The following is a 19,662-nucleotide window of genomic DNA, read 5'->3' on the forward strand; positions in this document are numbered from 1 at the left end:
CAAAAAGATAGAGTCCCCAGTCTTAGGGTGCCAATCATCCCACACCTACCAGTCAATGGTACTGGAGTGCTTTTTCTTTTCTGATGTGAGGAAAGGATTCACTCATGATCTCAGCCAAAGAACACCATCATTTATTGCATCTATGTAGAAAATGTTATACTATATTATTGAGATGAAGTATAACACATGCATGTATCATTAACAGCTGAGACAGCGAAGCTATCAGGATTTTTTGAGGGTGAATAAAAAGGCTTCAACCTCAACTTTTGTTGGCAAGTCCATGGAAACTAACATGACTTTTTCCAAATAAATCCTGAGCACACTCTTAGAAAAGACATGATTAATATACCATCTCATTTAAAACTTTTTTTTTATTGTTAAAACATAGAACAAATTAGGAACAGGTCAATTAAAATCACCAATTACAGCATATAAAACACTGTGAGTGTGAATGAGACTTTCCATGTGCCACCCAAGCTGTCAAACACCTGCGAGTGTTTGTGCTGCCAACAGCATGATGAGTTTCCTCTACTTGTGTGTTTCTGCCTCTTTTTTTTTAAATAACTGATTAGAGCTCTGAAAGCCTCCAAACAGGCTCCTGCAGAGATTTTTAGCAGCGCGATCAGAGCCAGATCTTTCATGTGTGGATCAAAGGTAGCATCCCTACTGTGCAAGCCTGTGTGTGTGAGTGAGTGTGTGTGTGTGTGTGTGTGTGTGTGCATGATAGACACGAATACATTCATAGTGCTCTGTTTTGGTGGTCTCATGCAGGTACTACATCAAGGAGTCTAAAGGCAGCAAGAGGTGGCTGCTGTTCTTAGAAGGTGAGGAAGAAGCTGTGAAATAAAGAACAAAGATGCTGAACAAAAACACAACTGTAAGTAACACATTAATAAGCTGGTGTGTGTGTGTGTGTGTGTGTGTTGGTCAGGTGGATGGTACTGTTTCAACAGGCAGACCTGTGACAGCAGGTACGAGACCATGAGGAGACTGATGAGCTCCACCAAGTGGCCACAGACCAGAACAGGTAACAAAGCGTGTGTGTCATATCTCTGCATGCACTCTATATCTTATGCACAGACATACATGGAGGTTTCACACACACAGCTCGTACTGCTTTTTGCAAAAAAAACGTCCGCGCAAACCTACAGAGCTTTTGCTTCTCTCAGTAGGAAAAAAAAAAACCTTCCACTGAATGAACGAGATTCATAGAAATGTTTGTGTTTCTTCTTTAGCTGAGTTTGCATTCATCTTAAAAGTCAAACTCTCTGGTTCTTTCCTCCCAGCCATCAGGGAACCCCTTGTTTGTCCCTCCCTCTCTCCACCGACCTCTCTGTGTATACACTGGTGGCCGGTGCGGCAGTAATTGCTGACCAAAGCAGGGAAAACTTAATGACTTATTTTGCCACAGGGGAAACACACACACACCCACAGTAAACACACACCTATACATCAAGGTTTGTGAAGTAGCCTCCGGCGTTTTAAACCTGTCTTACACTGTGACTGAAGCTTTTCTGACTGTATGATGAGGACATTTGTTCAGACAGTCAAGTAAATGTTAGATCTTTTCTCTTTTCACAGGAACAGGGATTCTGTCTCCTCAGCCAGAGGAAAACCCTCACTGGTGGAATGCCAACATGGTGTAAGAGCTCATGTCTGACCCTCTCTTTGTATTTGATACGCTTATTTGTTTTTCTTCCTCGCTTTGTATGTCTTCCCACGTACGCCAGTGGTTAAATTTGTGCACACACACTCGAAAAAGTTACATCTCAGGAAAAACAACTAATGGGAAATGTATTCGTAAAGTAAAAAAAAAAGTTGAAATGTAAGTAATTGATTATTTTCAGTGTGACTTTTAAACCACTATATGTCAAAAGGAAATATTTCCATCTTTACACTTATCTGTTTTCTCTATGAGTTTTCACATGGAAAATATAAAATGAGCTTTGTAAAATATGATGCAGTGATAGGGAGTTCAAACTACCAACACTCCTGTATCACTCAGCTGGATTTATGAAAGTGAAACACTTCTTACAAGTTAACACGTCAATCATTTTAAATGCTGATCATATTATGCAGTATTTTTACTTTTAATCGGTTATTTTTCCATTGAGGCGTTATTACTTTCACTCAGGTACATGTAGGATCTAATGAGTACATTGGCTGCCTCTGCTGGTATTGTTTTTGTAATTGATCATCATTTCTTACATGAAACTTCATCATCAGTGCCTAACAACACTCTCAGTCTGGTCCTGTTCTGTTCCTACAGCTTCCTGCAGTATCTTTATCAGACAATACAAACTTACCAACCTGCTGCGACAGCTTTCAGTCTTTGAACACTTTTACTGTTTGTGCTCAGTCTGTTGTCGGTTGGGTTCTATTTGTATAACTGTCCAATCTGTCAGCAACACAAGTCAAATAAAAGCCTCTGATTTTAGATTTATTTCCAGATTTTGTGTGTGTGTTTGCTCTTAATCCTGACAGTATTGATGTCTTTCTCCTGCAGGTTCATCCCGTACTGCTCCAGTGACGTGTGGAGCGGAGCCACGCCAAAAAAAGACAACTGTAAGACACGAATGGTGTAAATAGTTGACTCACTGAATGAGGGTTTTGTTTCATTTAGTTTTCTTTGTCATGTGGAAGCTGGAGTGTTTGAAACAGACACGGCCACTTACAGTGTATATTGTTACAAGACTTACAGCTTTCCTCTTGCCCTCATATTGACTAAAACTCTGATCATATCTAACTTATTGAAAACTCTACTATATTGTGGTTGTTTTAGACACTTGGCGTGACACACAAGCTGTACAGGCGTCCCTGTCAATTAGCTAAAATTTAATAGTACAAACCAACCCACATTATTTCATCCTTTAAATCTCTTTTCTTTTTTTCATTTCTCCATGAAGTCAAGATCAGTTACTCATTCCACAATGCCAAAGTTTAATATCCTCATTGTCTTTGCCACAGAAATAAAGAAACATCTGAGTACCACTGAGTAACATCTGATATATATTTACATTAATAATCCTATAATAAGCACATTAAAACCTTAATAAACACCTAAAAACCCCTTTGTGTTGTGTCATAACAACGACCTTTCTCCAGGTTTTCAACAGTAGTATAATGCTGAGATTGAGTTAGTGGTTTGACTTGTGTAATAAATAAATATAATTTTTGTTCTCAGGTGACTATGCATTCATGGGGTCTCTGATCATTAAGGAGGTGGTGAACGAATTGCTGACAAAAGGTCTGGACAACGCCAAGGTCCTTCTTCTGGCAGGAAGCAGGTCAGTGTCGCCTACTGTATATATGTGTGTATTTTACCAAAGATAAATCTTCAGTTTCACCCTCTGATTTCACTCTTCCTCCTCCCACCAGTGCTGGCGGTACTGGCGTCCTGCTGAATGTGGACCACGTTGCAGAGCAGCTGGAGTCACAGGGCCACAGAGGAGTGCAGGTCAGGGGTTTGGCCGACTCCGGATGGTTCCTGGACAACAAGCAGTACAAATTCACCGACTGCCTCGATACCATCAGCTGTGCCCCCACTGAGGCCATAAAGAGAGGCATCAGGTAAGACGGACAGGTGGAAGAAAGATGGCGTTAAAGGACGGATGAACAGCACGGGTTTTGTAAAACGGTGATGCTCCGCTGTCGTGCAGGTACTGGGGTGGACTGGTGCCAGAAAGCTGCAGACAGGCTCACGTGGGAGAAGAGTGGAACTGTTTCTTTGGGTATAAAGTCTACCCCACGTTAAAAAGTGAGTGACAATGCACACCCTGTACGGCTAGAAGATAAAAAAAAGAAAGAGGTTGGTGTGTCATTAAAAAGTCTGACCCGCGCGACGTCCTCTCTCCTGTCCAGGCCCGGTGTTCGTGGTGCAGTGGCTGTTCGACGAGGCCCAGCTGACGGTGGACAACATCCACCTGACCGGACAGCCGGTGCATGAGGGCCAGTGGAGGTACATACAAAGCCTGGGACAGGAGCTGAGGAGCACGCTCCGTGACGTACCGTAAGTGTGACACACACACACACACACACACACACACACACACGTGCACAACACAATGACTGTTTGGTTCACTGTTTGATTCTGTTTTAACGACAGGGCGATGTTTGCTCCGGCCTGCTTGTCTCATGAGCTCATTACCAGAACGTGAGTAATGTCAAATACAACTTGAACAACTATGAACATAAGATCATTAAGATGCTCTCCATTAAACATTAATTAATACAGTTATAATTCTATACAGCTGTTGAATCAACACACATATCAGATGATTGTCAGCATGTTTTACATACAGTAGCATGTAGTGCCACTGTGATCAACTGACCCCATCAACTGGGCAACAGTCAAGTGTCCGTAATGAAGATTGAAACAGGTTTTCCTCGCTGTAATCATCCCTCCTGTTGATACTGACCATTAGAAGATCTCCTTCAAATGTGTTTACAATGTATGTGAGAGGTGCCAAATCCACAGTCTGCATTTTGAGTAAAAATGGGTTTAAAAGTTTATCTGAAGATAATACGGAGTTTGGCCGTCAGACTTCTTCAGATAAAGTGAATCTCTTCCACAGTTAGTCTTTTTAGTAAAAATTTGACGGACAATGTTTTTCTGTTCAGCTGCAGTAGAAGGATCATAACAAAAAGAGGGAATTTGGCACTAAAAAGACTTAAACTTTGAAAGATGTTGAGTTGATTTGACTAATTTGGACAGCTGAAGCCTCATGTTAGCTTCAAATAAACTTTTACATATGTTTTTGCACAAAAGGAGGGTTGTATTTTGTCCCCCATCACTTATATTGTAAGTGCACGATGAAAGGATCTCATAATGGTCAGTATGAACAGGAGGAATGATTACAACAAGAAAAATGTGTCATTGTCCGTTTGGGCACCTGACTGTTGTTTTGGCAGAGGTGGCTACTTCCTGTGTTTATTTTTGTCCAGACTCGGAGACAAATGTCTGAAATGAAGTTTATAAGGAAAGCTGGAAGAGGCTTGCGCAGATTGTTTTGTGCAAGTGCTCATTTCCCTGAAGACTCGTGGCCACATTTACTGGAAATACATCAGGTTAAAATAAACCGTACTGCTCATCCTGTTCTCTCTTCTCTTCCTTTGACCCTCCTCTCTTTGCCCCCCCGTCATCTATCTGCAGCTACTGGATGGAGATTCAGGTGAAAGGCACCTCCCTGCCCAGAGCCCTCCACTGCTGGGACCGCAGCCTCCAAGACATCAACAACAACACCACCATCAACGGTAGCCACGGCAACCACAACCACCAAAAGCACAAGACCCCACCCATGAGGGGCTGCCCTCTGCATCTGATCGACAGCTGCCCGTGGCCGCACTGTAACCCCACCTGCCCGACCATCCGTGACCAGCTGACGGGTCAGGAGATGAGCGTGATCCAGTTCCTGAAGCACATGGGCTTCGACGTGCAGAAGATGGCCCAGCAGCAGGGGATGGACCCCAGGAAGCTACTGGGCATGCTCAGTAACGGGAACTGAGTTAACAGATTAGACGCTGCTGGTGTGTTGTGTCAGTACGTCACTCTGCAGAAACGAGAAGGTGTTGAACATTAACGGAGGACAACAGGAACATGGAGACAGAACTCTGATGAGAAAAAACTGTCAAACTGTCGTCTTCCATCGACAACAAACAAAACTAACTCAGCATTTGAAAAACTGAACTCAAACACTATCAGGTCGCTCATGAGTTTTGAAATATTGCCAGAAGAACTGAATCTGAGCTGTTTAAATACAATATATGGGCTCCTTGGTTTAACATACAGACATTCATATAGATATGTGATTATTGTGAGGACACTGACAGCTGGGGTCAGTGTGTATATGTACAGTTAATATGTGCTGTGTCGTGTGTGTTGCGACTGTCATGGTGGTTGTCTAAAATAGTCTGAGTCTCGATGGGAAAGCACTGGATCGAAACCGCCTCCCGGTCCGTGTGAGTGTCGCGGATTTGTGGGGATTTGGTGCTCTCTTCTGTCAGATCTAAATATCACATTCAGAAATCCATCCATGGTGCTGCTGTCTCAACCTTCCACCAAATATGCTGCTTTTTCTCATTTGGAAAAATAGTTATTTAATGGGTAATATTTACTAATTAAAGGTACAAAGATTATTACTTTATTCTTCAGGCCACTTTAAAGTACCTGTATATTTATTTTTCTACTGAAGATATATTTTATATGTCGTATAGTCAGATACAATTAGCTGCTGTAACAATGTCCCTATAAGTTTTACTTTTTATTTGCATGTTTATCAAAAAATAACTGTATGATAATGGTAAAATTCATATTGTCTTTGTGGCTGTTGGGTTTGTAGCAACTATTTTAATGTCCATGTTGAGGCAGTAGTAGCGCCCACACCTCATATAAGCACTAATAAATACAAATACACACTAATGTGGTGAAACATAATTTAATTACAAAAGTATGACTATACAGTTACCATCCTAAAAACAACTCGGACACATATGTACACAATATACAACTGCAACAACAGCTGAGACCATTTCCATTGTTATCATACTCTCACATCATCCACAGTTTACCTTTAACATACTGACACAATGATAAAATTAATAAAAAAAATTAAAATCATTAAAAAAAAAACACATACATACACACACACACACACACACACATAATGAAACTATATTCTACATCTTTTGCTCCAGAACTAGAATAAAAACGATTTGTTCACAGTATGAAATATGAAAGTGCTTCTATGAGAGATGACTGAAATCCTTTTAAAACGGATACGTCAGCGTAAAGATTTCTTGGCTTATTCTGTCCATTTTATCACATTTAACTTCCTAAAGTTTCAGTTCAGATATTGAATCTATACACAGTACAGTATAAAGTGGACAGCTTTGTTTGACTCGACATTGCCACCATGTTTGTTTCCTCACTCTTCAAATACTCCTACTATAAAAACCCTAGCCAAAAATTAAAATTCACCAAATGCATTTCTGTCATATGTACAGTAGTCCTTTCAAGTTATCATTCCAGTTGGTTAAAGATTTCTCCAGACACTGATCAGTGCTCAGAAAACTGAGATAATTTACATGTCATGATTTCAACAGCCAGAGTCCTAGAAAAAAAAAAAAAGGAAATAAGTGGAGGTCAGGGTATAGAAACTTTTTTAGTTTCAGACAAAAAGCACCAGGGCATCAGAGACCCACCTGACTTGTGAATCGTCGAGCGGGGGTTCGTTTCTGCTCGTGGATGGACTGCAGACGAGTTATGAGAAACTTCTTATCCTCTCCCTCCTGAGCAGGCAGAGATAAAGAGGGAAGTGAGGAAGAGGCAGAGATGGTGACAAATTTACACAAGAAACATCAGCAAAGAAAGAACAGAAATTCTATTCACTTGAGAACATTTCAGTCTGATTCATGGTTAAATTTATCAGTAGAAAGATTTGCTTACATTTTCTATCTGCTCCTGCAGTAAGCTGATGATCTTCCTTTGACCGTCCACCACCTGACTGTGGAAGTAGATGACGATCCTGATGGAAAGAAAAGACAGAGTCCATCAAATAAATACAACCAAACAACACTGATCTCAACAATAATGCAGTTTGATCATGTATTAATTAGCATCTCTACACAGAGCTGGTAGAAGTTAGTGTGTGTGTGTGTGTGTGTGTGTGTGTGTGTGACTCACAGAAAGATGCCCGCTCCTACAAACAGGAAGAAAGGATTTTCCACCAGATAGGAGTGAGCCCTGGCCAGCAGGGACAGGTTGGGGTTATCTTTTTCCAGTTCTTCCACCCAGCGCTTCCCCGCCTGAAACATGGTTTTGAGTTCGCGGAATGGACCGCACGATGAGGAGGGTGTGATGCTGAGGACAGACGACAGAAAACAGGCAGACAGTCAGACTGTGTGTGCGAATGTCTTTGAGGAAAACTCAAAATCAACAAAAATCAAACACAACTGTGTGTGTGTGTGTGTACCTCCACATGGTGTATGTGACAGACACGGAGGCACCGAGGAAGGAGGGGAAGCAGAGGAGAGTGATGAAGATGGTCGTCATCTGGCTGACTCTGTACGGCTTCCTTGGAGCTTGACAGTTCATCATCACGCTGCTCTGTGGGGGGAAAAAACACAGGCCGGGGTCAGAGGTCAAAACTTCCATACCAACTATCAGATGCTCCAGAACAAGAGAGAGAAAGTCAAACTGGCAACATATGATAGCATTTAGCAGGCGTGACATCAGACATTTGTTACATGAAAAATACTTCGCTCATCAGCCCAGATACACGCAGTACACAGTGTATACAACACATACTGTGTGGTTGCAGTACAGACTTATCTGCTTTACAGACAGTGTGCACACATGTAAACATGCAGTGTCAAAAGGTGACAAAAATGTGTCTTACTGAATTTGTACAAAATGAATTGTCTTGAGCTCAAGTTTTTATTTTGAGCATTTCAATTCAATTTCAACGTTTCTATTTAAAGATTTTGCATTTCACTTTCCAGGAAAATGCAGATAAAGTATGTAAATAAACATGGAGAAAATCATGAAAGAGGGACAGAGAGAGTAAAAACTGAACATGTGCTGCATGTTTCACTGCCTGCCACTGAAAAAACAATATTGATTTAGTTAAGATGACTGTTGTGATTTTAATTAGAGAATCTGATTCACCATCTTTTTATCACCTCTTTGATAAACAGATGCATACCAGTGGATTATCTCAACATGATTTGTGTGATTGTGCCATTTTAAGAAACAATAGCATTTGTCTAGTGAAAAGTAGCTACTGTCACAGGAAGCAATGATGACGTAGTCTGGAGATTTATGTGGTTCAGTTCTGCAGGAAGAGGCTACAGTACCTTCTTTATATAAAAGAGCAACAGCAGTTTGAGAATCTGCACAGCAGGCAGGAGAGGAGTGAAAAGAACACCCAACCTGAAAAACACAAAGTTCATTGTCATTACCAAGAAACAACTTGACATGTTTGCATGTACATCTAAACAGGAAGTTCTGTACCAGGCCAATGTTTGTCCATAGATGAGTTCCAGGACATTCCTTGCGATATCAAACACTGGGTTCCTCCTTCTCTTCAGCACCTTCTCAGAAAACAACCTGCAGACAGAAGGAGGAGAAATTAGATCAAAACGGTGATACAGAAAAGAAACTGACAAAGAAATAGAGCAAAAAATAACAGGAGCTACAGAATTACCAAGGACTTATTTATGAATGACCCACCTCCAAAGAAACTCTCCAAACAAGGTGTCCAGTAGAGTGAAGATGAAGTCCATCAGTAGGAAGCGATAAAGCTCCTGGCCAACAAAACTCTCCCAGCACTGGAGACAAAATATTCAAAACAGACACAAGTCACATTATAAAGATTAGAAAAATATTTCTGTGCGTAAAATGTGTCTTCTCTGACAGAACCAAAGTCCTGAAGTTAGGAATAGAAAACAATATCTCATCATTTATGTTACCTTGAGGCCAATACTTCCTGGGTCAGTAGCCACTCGACCCAGCCAGTGGTAGCAGAGGACTCCGAGGATGCTCACTTTCAACATCAAGTTTCTAGAAAACAACAGGGAAGCAACCAAATCCATCAGTTCTTCTGCACTTTCTTTAACTCTTTATGAACTTGCAACCTGCAGCTCCCCTGCTCATACCTGCCAATGGCGACATATGTGCGTACAGAAGGTGAGTCATACTCCTCCATCCAGGCCGCGAGGTTGAACAGGCCGGGCAGCAGCAGGTTGATGAGGGACACCACCACAGGGAGAGCCAGCAGGCTGGCCTCGTTCAACAAGGGGTCCTGGGAGGCATTACGAGAACTTTGCTGGAGGTTCTGTGGGGAGAAACAGCAGAGACATACTGTATATGAATGGCTGCTGTAAGAAAAAATAAGACTAGTAAGTCTGTATAAGAAAAGACAACAAATGCAGCCTGAAGGTGACCCTCTTAACTTATCCACCTGAAACATTTACAAGTGTTCGATGCTTAGTGAGTGTTTACTTTGGACCCTGAACCCACCCCGCCTCACCTTGTGCATATAATCAGAGAAGTAGTAAATGCCGGCCGCACAGGCGGTGGTGCTTGCTATGCAGATAGTCCAGGCCAGGCCATGGACCGTCAGTCTCCACAGCTTCTGGCACATGGTGTTCTTGACCTGTTTATGACTCACCTCTGCTAGCAGCTCCTGCACAGGGAAGAGAACAGAAAGAGAGATGACATGAGGGAGAAAGGATGGATATTGTGAGGGAAGGACAAAGAAAAGGGGATACAGAGGGAGAAGAATGTATTAGATCATCACATTCTTGCCTGCCAATTATGTGACAGAGAGGGAGACAAAGAGAGGGAGGAGGTGTTTACGCTATCTCAAGAATGTGTGTGTGAGTGTGTTTGTGTTTCAGCCTACCTTGAGCTGGATGTAGATATTGTCAGACATGAGCTCGACAGAGGTTTTTTTGAGGACCCTGAAGTCCCAGCAGCAGAAGACCTTCATGGCCAGGATGCTGTGAGATTTGCCGATTCGGAAGCTCTGACCAAACGACTTTGACATGCTGTCGGGAGATTGTGTGTAAAAACATGCATCAGAATACAGAAACAGAGCCTGAGGATGAAGCAAGCCTAGAGCAGATATTATTACATTAAAAAAAAAGACTGTTATGTTGGTATAGTTTGTGTTCAGATACCTGTACACGAGGATGATACATGTGATGAAGAAGGCCACTCCTATGGTGAAGAAGTATGCAATCGGCATGTTGTACGTAAGAGACTTCGACACGCAGTCCAGATTGGTTCCGTTGGTCACGGAGACATTCTTCCCTCCATCATCGTCCCTGCAGCTCTTATGCAGTGTGTAGTTACAGTAGTACCCATAATACATCACTGTGTCTGAGAAATAGCCCTGAGGCAGAAAAAGATGGAAAATAGTCAATTTAGCTTCCAGTTTTACCTTTCTGCAACGTGTTTGTTGATTCATGTCGACCGTTAATCATAGTGTTGACAACAAACAAGAAAATATGACTGTTATGAGACTTAATTCCAGCTGTTTAAAGATGTTTTTGTTGCTGGGAATTCATCATACAGTTCTAAAGCTTCTGGAGGATGTGGTGAGGGTTTTCTTCTTCTCATAGCATTTGGGAGATGTTGTAATAACATGTTACCAAAGCGCACAGCTTACCGCTCCAGTGAGGAGCTCCAGTCCAGAGAAGGAGCGTCTCCCTGCTGGCAGCGCTGGAGGGTGCACTGCCTGAGGAAGCACCATAAACGCGCCCGTCACCAGGAACAGGAAGACGTTGAAGAAGAGCAAGGTCTGAAGGAACAGGAAGTAGGAGAGGACTCCGGTGCCGAAACGCCCGCTCACTCTCTTCAGTGCCACTTGCCACAGCTGGAGGGAGTGCAGGAAGGACAGCCAGCTGTACCAGCTCTGTCTCAAAGCCTGAGAGGAGAAAGTGTGTGAACAGGGGGGGAATAAATCACTGCAATCACTTATTTTTTTGATACTGCATTATATAATGTTAATTAAGAAAAAACTAATTGTGATACAGAAAAAAAATCCACATCCTACTGAACATGACTCACAATGCACCGGTATAATTCCAGGCACAAGCATCCACATGTGTTTGTTGTTTAGTTTTTGTGAGCCTGATAATGTGACTCATGCTCAGAGGGGCATTTATGCCTGGGCAACAGAGGGATTACAACACCTACAGGAAATACCCACTGACACCCAATTACAGCCTTAGAGGAGAATGTGTTTTGGCTTTTTATGCATGTGGGTGTTCCTGTGTGAACTGATATTAATTCAAATATCTTTTGAGTAAACATTCAATCCTCTTGAATCAGGCATAACTATAAGGACATTATGTTTAGACAGATGATGTAATTATTACATGTACTGTAATACTGGCCATAAAGACTAGTGTGTACAAAGGGTAAACCTTAGAGCTCAATAAATGACTCACTGTACATCAAATGTAGTTGTGAGTGTAAACTAATTATACATTATTATACTACTATCAATATATCGCTAATGTTTATCCAGGATTTAGGGCGTTTCTCAAACTGCCGCCTAGTTCAGTAGGTCATGAATTCCTCAAGACGTCAGCCATTTTCATAGCCATTTTAAAGCGTTGCTAGTGCCAAAATCACTTCAGTGCACTGGAAATTTTGATCCATGGAAAATTCCCAGATTGCACTATAAAAAGCTGTGAGCATCTCTGTCACTAGATTCACTGACTCTACACCTCCAAAAGACCCATTTTACATGCCAAAACTGCAAAAGTAAAATGAACAATTAGTCAAGATGAAGTTAGATTCACTTTAGTGCTAGTTAGCAAGCACTGAGAATAAAATGTTCTCATCCTTCCTCATTAACTTACCTAAAACCAATTTACTCATACTTCATTTTATGAGCTGCAGTTACACTTCAGTGCATAGAGGCCCTTCAGAAAAACAGTTGTTGCAACACCCCTTAAAAATCTCCACCAGACATGTTTATAAATACTCTGCTTTGAATAATTATTTGTATGAACTTTTGGAAAAAAAAGATTTGCATATTTATTTTCAGTATAAAGTCTATTCTCAGTGCACAGCTAGCTTCACGTTTCCACATCACACTTGGGTAAGTTGTTTACTGGACCGTGACTGGCTCCAAAATAGTTGTGATAGTTATCACATAAGATACACGCCTTAAAATCAGATTTCATGTGAGTACAGAGGAACTTTCCAGTTTCGGCCGATGAATGCGAAAACAGTTTCTAGTGTCAAACTCTGCACAAACATCGTCCTACGCAGTGAAGCTCAAACATCCAACTGAAGAAACAAAAAGAAAAACACATTTGACTGAGGGGACTTTAACATTTTCATAAAGTACACTGATGAGGTGAAATGCGGTAACAGCTGCGGTTTCTCATTGATTTCCTTTATTAGATCTTTTTCAATCACAAAGAGAAGGGTGTAAAACAGGCAGACGAGCTTAGGTGTGATTTTTAAGCTTTGATGTGTGGAGCGGACTGAACTCAATAAGTAACAATTGCTGAATAAACTTCCTGTCTGCTTGATTCATGAAGGGGTCACTGAAAATACAAATTGGTTCAGTCTACATACCCTGTCAGGGAGCGAAAAAAATAAATGCAGGAAGAAAAAAGGAAGCAGTTCCTGGTTGAGCAAGTGACTCACAATGATGATGTAATACTTGAGTTGACTGCAACAGGGGATCTGACTCCCAGACTGCGTGCGTCTCTCCTTGTGTAATGCTGATGTCCTGTTGACAGACAGATAGAGAGAAAATCAGACTGATACATACAAAATAGAAGTTATCTCAGTAGGAACAATTAGATCAAGGACCACATGTACCTGAGTTCACGCTTCTCAGCCACGCTGAGAGGCATCGCTCGGAGCATCCTGACCCTGTCGCTCACTGACAGATTCTGCAGGTTGTTCACCAGACGTTCCCTTTTATCCACTATACCACACAGAGGGGACAACTTTGCTTACATTACGAATTTGTCAGACACAGATTTTTATCCTAGCGTCAACACTGTCTAACTGCGCATGTCACTGTCCTCACCATCTGCGTCAGTGGTGTCTCCCTCCATGCCGTAACCTCGTATGCTCGGTCTGGCAGAGCGATCTAAGTGTGGGATGGTGGGTCTGCTCTGCCTGCGTCTCCGAAGCTGCATGGTTCTGTTGTAGTATTGAGAGATGATAGCTCCCCTGTTGCGGCCTGGGAGAGGAGCAGACTGGTCAGAGAAGGGATCAGCACCATGTACAAAGATTCTCTGTCAGCACTGAACAATTCTCCAGAAACAAAGTTTAACTGAGTACTACACACATGGCTTCAGGATATATCATCTCTATCTCTGTTCTTTGCATAGTTATGAGCAAAATAACCATCTCATGACAAAAAAAATTCTCAGCATCCATCAACACTAAAATCTAAATAAGCCTTTATCACATATAGTAGAGATAAATGACTATGAAATGAGGGAGAGGGAGAGATGACTCAAATGTCTCTGTCTAGACTCAAATCAGGGATGTTGTGGTTTTAATTACTCTATATGACTGTTTTCAGAGGGGAAGTACTGAAAGATAAACGGTTATATACCACTTCTGTTTCCAATGTTGATAGTCAAACCAACAGATGTACCATGTTTCACAGCTAAAATCAGCTATCGAGCCATATTCACGCTGAAGCACCTGACTCGCCACAGACTGACAGGAAGATGACAGACAAACTGCTTCCCCATGAAACTCTGCTCAACTGATTCTGTTTTTATCTTTTGGGGCTCAACGTGTGCAGCGCAGCACCAGTACAGCCTAGTTAGTTCCTCCTGATGGTATCTGTGGTAACACAGTTCGTTACTTTGTTGGTTAAGCCTGTTACTATATACAGTATCAAATGCACATACAGTAACTCCTATAACCACAAGATGGCAAGCAGAAGTTGAGAGCAGCTGTCCACAACGTGGTGAAACCCACCAAAACTAAAATGATCTCTCTGTATGCATCAGTATCATCTCTACTGGCTTTCTGCAGGACCTACCGATGGTGCGGCTGGGCATGGAGGAAAGGATCTTCATGGTGGCTGAGGACCATCGTTCACCCACAAGGGGGTCTATCTGTCTTTCATCATCCATCCAATCCACTTCCCTTCCCTGCTGCCTACTTCCCCTGAACTCTTGCCCGGGGCTGGACAAGTAGGCCACGTTATCTGGGGGAAAAAAAACACACAAAATGAAAAATATTGCCACAGCTGGAAAAGACAGAGAAAATAAATGATGATGATATTTTTTAACCTCAATATTTATTTGACATTTTGGGGGATGATCAATTGTGCTTTAATGATACATATTTTTTATTAGTAATACCAGTAATGTGGACATTCACTCAGCTAGAACACTTGAGAAAAGTGAATCACTTTCAGTAACTGTAGTATAATCTTTAAGATCAGGAAATGACACTTAAACTATATGAAAATATTACAATCTCCAAATGTCAAATGATATCTAATCTATGTCACAATATCAATATCATATTCATATGTCACCCAGTTCTTGTACAGATTCAGCCTTCCACATGCAGACATGCTTGTCAAACTGTACCTCGACCCTCCTCGTCCAGTTCTCTCTGTAGCTGCTGCAGCTCGTAGGCATCAGACTGTCCTCCATTCTGGGACTGCTCGGCTATCAGCTGGTTAAACGAGTCATGAACACCTTCCTCATCTGCCGGGCTCCTGACAACAGAGGGACACATGGATATGAGAACACATGCAAAAACAGGAAAGAGAGAGATAAAGGCTAAGAAACACAGGCTCAGAGACACACTTTGAATCCAGGATGCTTAAAGGGCTGCTGACCACTCAAAAGACTCCAGATAAAATGTGATGACCGTCTGACTCATGCACAAGCACTCCCGGAGAGGAACTGCAATTAAACAGCCCAAAGAAGACTCTCTGGGGACCGCATGATCTAGATGTACTGTAGGTCAAAGCCAAGTGGACTGGCTGTTTTTGTTTTAAAGTAAAAGAAAAATAAAACAAAAAAAACATGAGAAAATACAGCAAGTGCAGTTCCCTCTCACTTAGTACGTTTACACAAATAGCACAGGAAGAGGGCCACACAGAAGCCAGGTCAGGTCTGAGCTGTTTGAAATGGAAACTGTCACAGAGACAGAAAGTATACGCACACACACACCACACACACACACACACGTTTTCAACCAAATGATATGATATCTAGATATCGTTTCAGTGAGACAGTGGAGTGGAGGTTGGTTTTAAAAAAAACAAAACATAAATGAAAGCTCTGGGACATTCTGCCTTCCCATTTAGTGTCTAACAAGACAACAAAGAGCCCAGCTGATCCTGTCATCTCTGTTCCTTATTTTCCTCCAACTCCCTGTTACTCTCACGCCATTCACATCGAGTAACGCTTCAAACGGCAAACCTAACAGAAAACAAAAGGAACGTGAAAAGACAAAAAAAAAAATTCTCTAACACTCACTCCAGTCCGGCTTCCATGAGGGGGTGGCTCAGGTCAAAGTTAACATTTCGTGCCATTCTTCTCCTCCTCTGATCTTTCCGATCTGTCCGGTCGTTTGTGTCTGTGTCGACCAATCGCACAGGGATCACACCCTCCCTTGCTCAGACCTGCGCTCCACTCCCACCATGGTGTTTACTGGTCTACCTGAGAGAGGAGGAGAAAAGGAGGGGGGAGGAGGGGGGGGCAGTGCAATGAGTGAGTTAGAGGTAGGTGAAGGAAGGAATACCGACAGACTTCCTTGGAATTTGAACTCACTCATCATGTTGCTACTCGTCCTGCTCACATTTTTAACCGCTGAGTGGAGAATCAAACCTAGAGGCCTGTGTTTAAAATGTTACGCGTGCCATTCAAAGCCCTTCAACAATCAGTGAGGTGACAAATCTCTCATGAGGCTGACTTGTCATGAGGGATTACGTCATTTTGTCCACACTCATGAGAGCTCCATTGTGGCGCCGCTTGTGTTGAAGCCCGTGGTCAGTCAGATGGCGCAGTGTCACCGATGAAATGAATATTAATGCCCAGACACAGAATGATGCATTGTTAGAGTTCACAGTCAGAGTGTGTCATATCGTAGGTTTGGAGGAAGCGTGTTGGTTCCTGTGTGTTTGTTGGCATTTTTAAGTCCTACACTTCCATCCAAAAATCTGTCCTACAGTATGTTTTACATCTTCTATAAACTTTCATAAAAGATCCGGAGAGGATTTGTCCTGCTGATTTAAAACATGATCACAGAGGTTGTAAAACAAAACATTAGAGGAGTGTTTGGGATTGAAGGAAATCAAATCCAGATATTCATTAGGGACCAATAAAAACGCTTTCCTAGATTTATCCAAGTCTTGACGGAGCGGAGCAGAAACACAAAACAGCTTTAAATTCTGCTTTGGCTTTGGCCATCACAGATGACCTGCAAACATACCCATACACCTCTCAGTCAGGAGGTGCGGTGCACTACAAAATTTGACACTAAATTAATGAAGTATTTAGCATGACAATATTGTTTTAGGACTCAGGCCTATCTGAAAGTATGGTGAAAGGTGAGCACATCCTCTTCACCTCAATTACTGGATGTCTATTTGATCACATGGCAGCCGACTTCAGCTCTATTTCCTGTTTACATTGACCCAGAGCAGAAACAGTACTTCCAAGTGCTAATGTGACTTTTAGGGTTTTGTATGTTCACGTGAACACAAGAGCTGTAATGATTGGTCCATACAAGTTTAGGCATACAAGTTTGTCTCATTCTGGTTAAGTAAGAAAAGCTGCAAAATTCCCCTTAAACTGAGCAATTACTTAACCACTACCAAGCTTTGAGGTTCGCTTTCCAGTAAGAAGCTCCTACACCAGTAACATATGGCATCCACCATATCAAGTGGGGTTCTGGGTGTGTTTGAAGAGTACTGACTGATTAACAACATACATGCGCGCACAAACCAAATGTTTTTCACAGGGTGGAGTACTTTCTATTTCTCTTCCTTTGTAAATATTATATCAACAGCATAGATGAAGCACGGTGCAGCTCTGAATATCAGTCAACACACCCTAAATGACTAAATGGCTCAAAAATGCCAGTATACCACCATCAATTTTAAACCCTCTTTTGACCTTGTTCTCTTCAGGACCTGTAATGAAAATCGACTGCGAACATCTACTCTGTTTTCTTCACTCTCAAACATACTTTTCCCATGAACTGAACTTCCAGGATCATATTACACTTTCCTTAAATGTCCATTTCCTATTCTATATGTTCCTTTCCATTAATCTCTTTTTGTGTGACTTTGATTCTGTCTGTTTCTCAATCCTGCAGGGCATAGAGAAAAAAAAACAAAGGCTTTACACAACACTGCATAATCCCAGGTCGTTCTCTATACGAAAGCGAGCTTTCAGTCTTGCTGGGTGTTTATATGATTACTAATATTGAAGCAGCCCTCCGGGACAGGGCAGGATGTTGGAGTGGGACAAACTCGACACAGCCTGACAGGGGGTCAGGGTTGAGCTGCACGGCTGCCAAATAAAAGAGTCTTGGAAAACAAAGCAAGAGATAACAGAATGCAGATTGTTTTCTACCCTTAAGATGGGTAACAAGTTCATTAGAGAATGTTTCAAAAAAGATAATAAGTTGTATGCAACATCACAATGGAGTGGCAAGTCTAATCTTAGTCACAGAAGTGAAGTCACTGTCCACAAATGAAGACACTGCTTGAATCACATAAGTGGGTAGGCGTTTTCCAGAGGAAAAAATAGAGAACAGTAGGCTGTTATCAGCAGACGCGTGAGGGTGAAGGGAAGGAAGCAATGTAAAGGAATCTGTCCACCCTGACAGATCTCAACAACTGCATGGCAAGTTCCCGGAGCAGTGAGAAAAAGCAACAGAGGGAGGCACAAAGCTACAGTAAACTTTGTTTGGCAGCAGGGAGACTTGTATTACAATACCCTCATGTTGTGAGTTAGGCATCACAGTTTGCTTCAGGAAAGGTGGGGTGACAAGAAACAGAACAGAGAGGAATAAAGGAGCAGACTGTAAACTGGGGAGAAGACGAAGAAGAAGAAGGGAAAAGGGAAAATGTGGATGCACAAATCTGTTCACTACATGCAGAAGTACACTGTTATTACACTCCTAGGCCAAGAACAGCAAGTCTCTGCCTTCATTCAGAAAAAGGACACGAAATTATAGGTTCACTGTTGGCGAGATCATAGACACTGGAAACTCCAGAGGTCTAAACACTGATGTGGCAAAAATCTATCTTTCTGTCTGCCTGTCTATCCAAGCTCCTAAACATCCTGACATGTAACAAAGCAGAGTAAAGACTCTTATCACAACAAACCACCCAGCCGTTGCCCAATTGACGACAAAAGCTCATTCACCCGAGACTGTGAATCTGTAATCACTTCTGCAGGCTTTTCTGCTGAACAAGCTCACATCTCTGAGCGACAAGGGAGCTAACTCATACATTTTTATCACTCTTAAAAACACCAGCTCCTCTGTTATCCATTAGTTTAAACGTTAACTAACGGTTGAAATAGAGACGACTAACGGCTAACGGCAGGCTGCGAGCTTGTCAACCTGCCAATGAGTTTCATGAAGTTTGACAAGTTTACTTTACAGGTGACAACAAATCTGCTGGTTTATAAAACTAGAATGACCTAGTTTTAGCAAAGCCAGGACAATATCTAATAAAAGCAAGCAGTCATGGTTCACTCACCCGGTCTATGACTTGATTAACCAGTCGGGTCGGTGTTCAACAGTATGTCAGTCAAAATAGTCCGCAACAGCAACCCGGAGAGGGGGGAGAAACCATTGTCCTGGAGGGGTGTTGTGTTTTTACTTCTCCCAAAATACAACAGTAAAACCGAGAGCTAGGCTTTCCGTCACATAAGAAATTACCAGTTAAGGTCTTATCCTTTGTCGTTGTCCTCAAATATCTGAATCTATTCATCGATAGGATCCTTCACCGTCAACGAAGTAACGTATGGTTGACCCCTCAAAGAGATTCGACTCATGGTTTAGTCCTAGTGTCCCAATGTTTGCTTTTTCGGACAATGCAAAAGACATACAAAGATGGTCTGAATAAAACGATTAACCGGCCAGTTTTTCAATAAATTGGCAAACAACAGACTAACAGAAAGAAT

The 19,662-nt window shown here is 42.0% G+C and overlaps 2 protein-coding genes across 4 annotated transcripts in view; one reads left to right on the forward strand and one right to left on the reverse strand.

Moving 5' to 3' along the window:
• Nucleotides 1-6,628, forward strand: part of notum1b (notum, palmitoleoyl-protein carboxylesterase b) — a 12,662-nt gene extending 6,034 nt beyond the window's left edge. For both annotated transcript variants that reach the window (XM_067583868.1, XM_067583867.1), the window contains exons 2-11: nucleotides 772-824; nucleotides 932-1,027; nucleotides 1,582-1,642; nucleotides 2,507-2,565; nucleotides 3,185-3,287; nucleotides 3,379-3,570; nucleotides 3,660-3,757; nucleotides 3,862-4,009; nucleotides 4,106-4,153; nucleotides 5,153-6,628. In XM_067583868.1, coding sequence (XP_067439969.1) covers nucleotides 982-1,027; nucleotides 1,582-1,642; nucleotides 2,507-2,565; nucleotides 3,185-3,287; nucleotides 3,379-3,570; nucleotides 3,660-3,757; nucleotides 3,862-4,009; nucleotides 4,106-4,153; nucleotides 5,153-5,504 — 1,107 coding nt within the window. In that variant the 5' untranslated portion in view covers nucleotides 772-824; nucleotides 932-981 and the 3' untranslated portion in view covers nucleotides 5,505-6,628. The remainder of the gene's footprint in view (nucleotides 1-771; nucleotides 825-931; nucleotides 1,028-1,581; nucleotides 1,643-2,506; nucleotides 2,566-3,184; nucleotides 3,288-3,378; nucleotides 3,571-3,659; nucleotides 3,758-3,861; nucleotides 4,010-4,105; nucleotides 4,154-5,152) is intronic.
• On the reverse strand, nucleotides 6,419-19,331 carry tmc6b (transmembrane channel-like 6b). Of its 2 annotated transcripts, none has more exons than XM_067583830.1 (21): nucleotides 19,236-19,331; nucleotides 15,997-16,179; nucleotides 15,097-15,227; nucleotides 14,538-14,705; nucleotides 13,563-13,718; nucleotides 13,349-13,457; nucleotides 13,172-13,256; nucleotides 11,172-11,429; nucleotides 10,681-10,895; nucleotides 10,404-10,548; nucleotides 10,029-10,184; nucleotides 9,655-9,833; nucleotides 9,469-9,559; nucleotides 9,230-9,327; nucleotides 9,011-9,106; nucleotides 8,854-8,929; nucleotides 7,971-8,104; nucleotides 7,682-7,858; nucleotides 7,445-7,523; nucleotides 7,201-7,287; nucleotides 6,419-7,109 (listed from the first exon to the last, which is right to left on the reverse strand). In XM_067583830.1, the coding sequence occupies exons 2-21, from the start codon at nucleotides 16,050-16,052 to the stop codon at nucleotides 7,095-7,097; spliced, it is 2,511 nt and encodes an 836-aa protein (XP_067439931.1). In that variant the 5' UTR covers nucleotides 16,053-16,179; nucleotides 19,236-19,331; the 3' UTR covers nucleotides 6,419-7,094. The 2 variants fall into 2 exon arrangements, with proteins under 2 accessions (XP_067439931.1, XP_067439939.1); XM_067583838.1 differs by lacking the exon at nucleotides 19,236-19,331 and adding an exon at nucleotides 16,291-19,216.
• Nucleotides 19,332-19,662: the final 331 nt, after the last annotated feature.

This window comes from Thunnus thynnus, chromosome 3, assembly GCF_963924715.1.
Source record: "Thunnus thynnus chromosome 3, fThuThy2.1, whole genome shotgun sequence".
Classification (NCBI taxonomy): domain Eukaryota; kingdom Metazoa; phylum Chordata; class Actinopteri; order Scombriformes; family Scombridae; genus Thunnus; species Thunnus thynnus.

Coding starts and splice junctions, on each gene's coding strand:
- tmc6b (XM_067583830.1), bottom strand. CDS start 16,052: ATGGCACGAAATGTTAACTTTGACCTGAGCCACCCCCTCATGGAAGCC. Junction 15,228..15,996: donor CTCATGGAAGCCGGACTGGA/GTGAGTGTTAGA, acceptor CTCTGTTGTCAG/GAGCCCGGCAGATGAGGAAG. Junction 13,719..14,537: donor CATGCCCAGCCGCACCATCG/GTAGGTCCTGCA, acceptor CTCCTCTCCCAG/GCCGCAACAGGGGAGCTATC.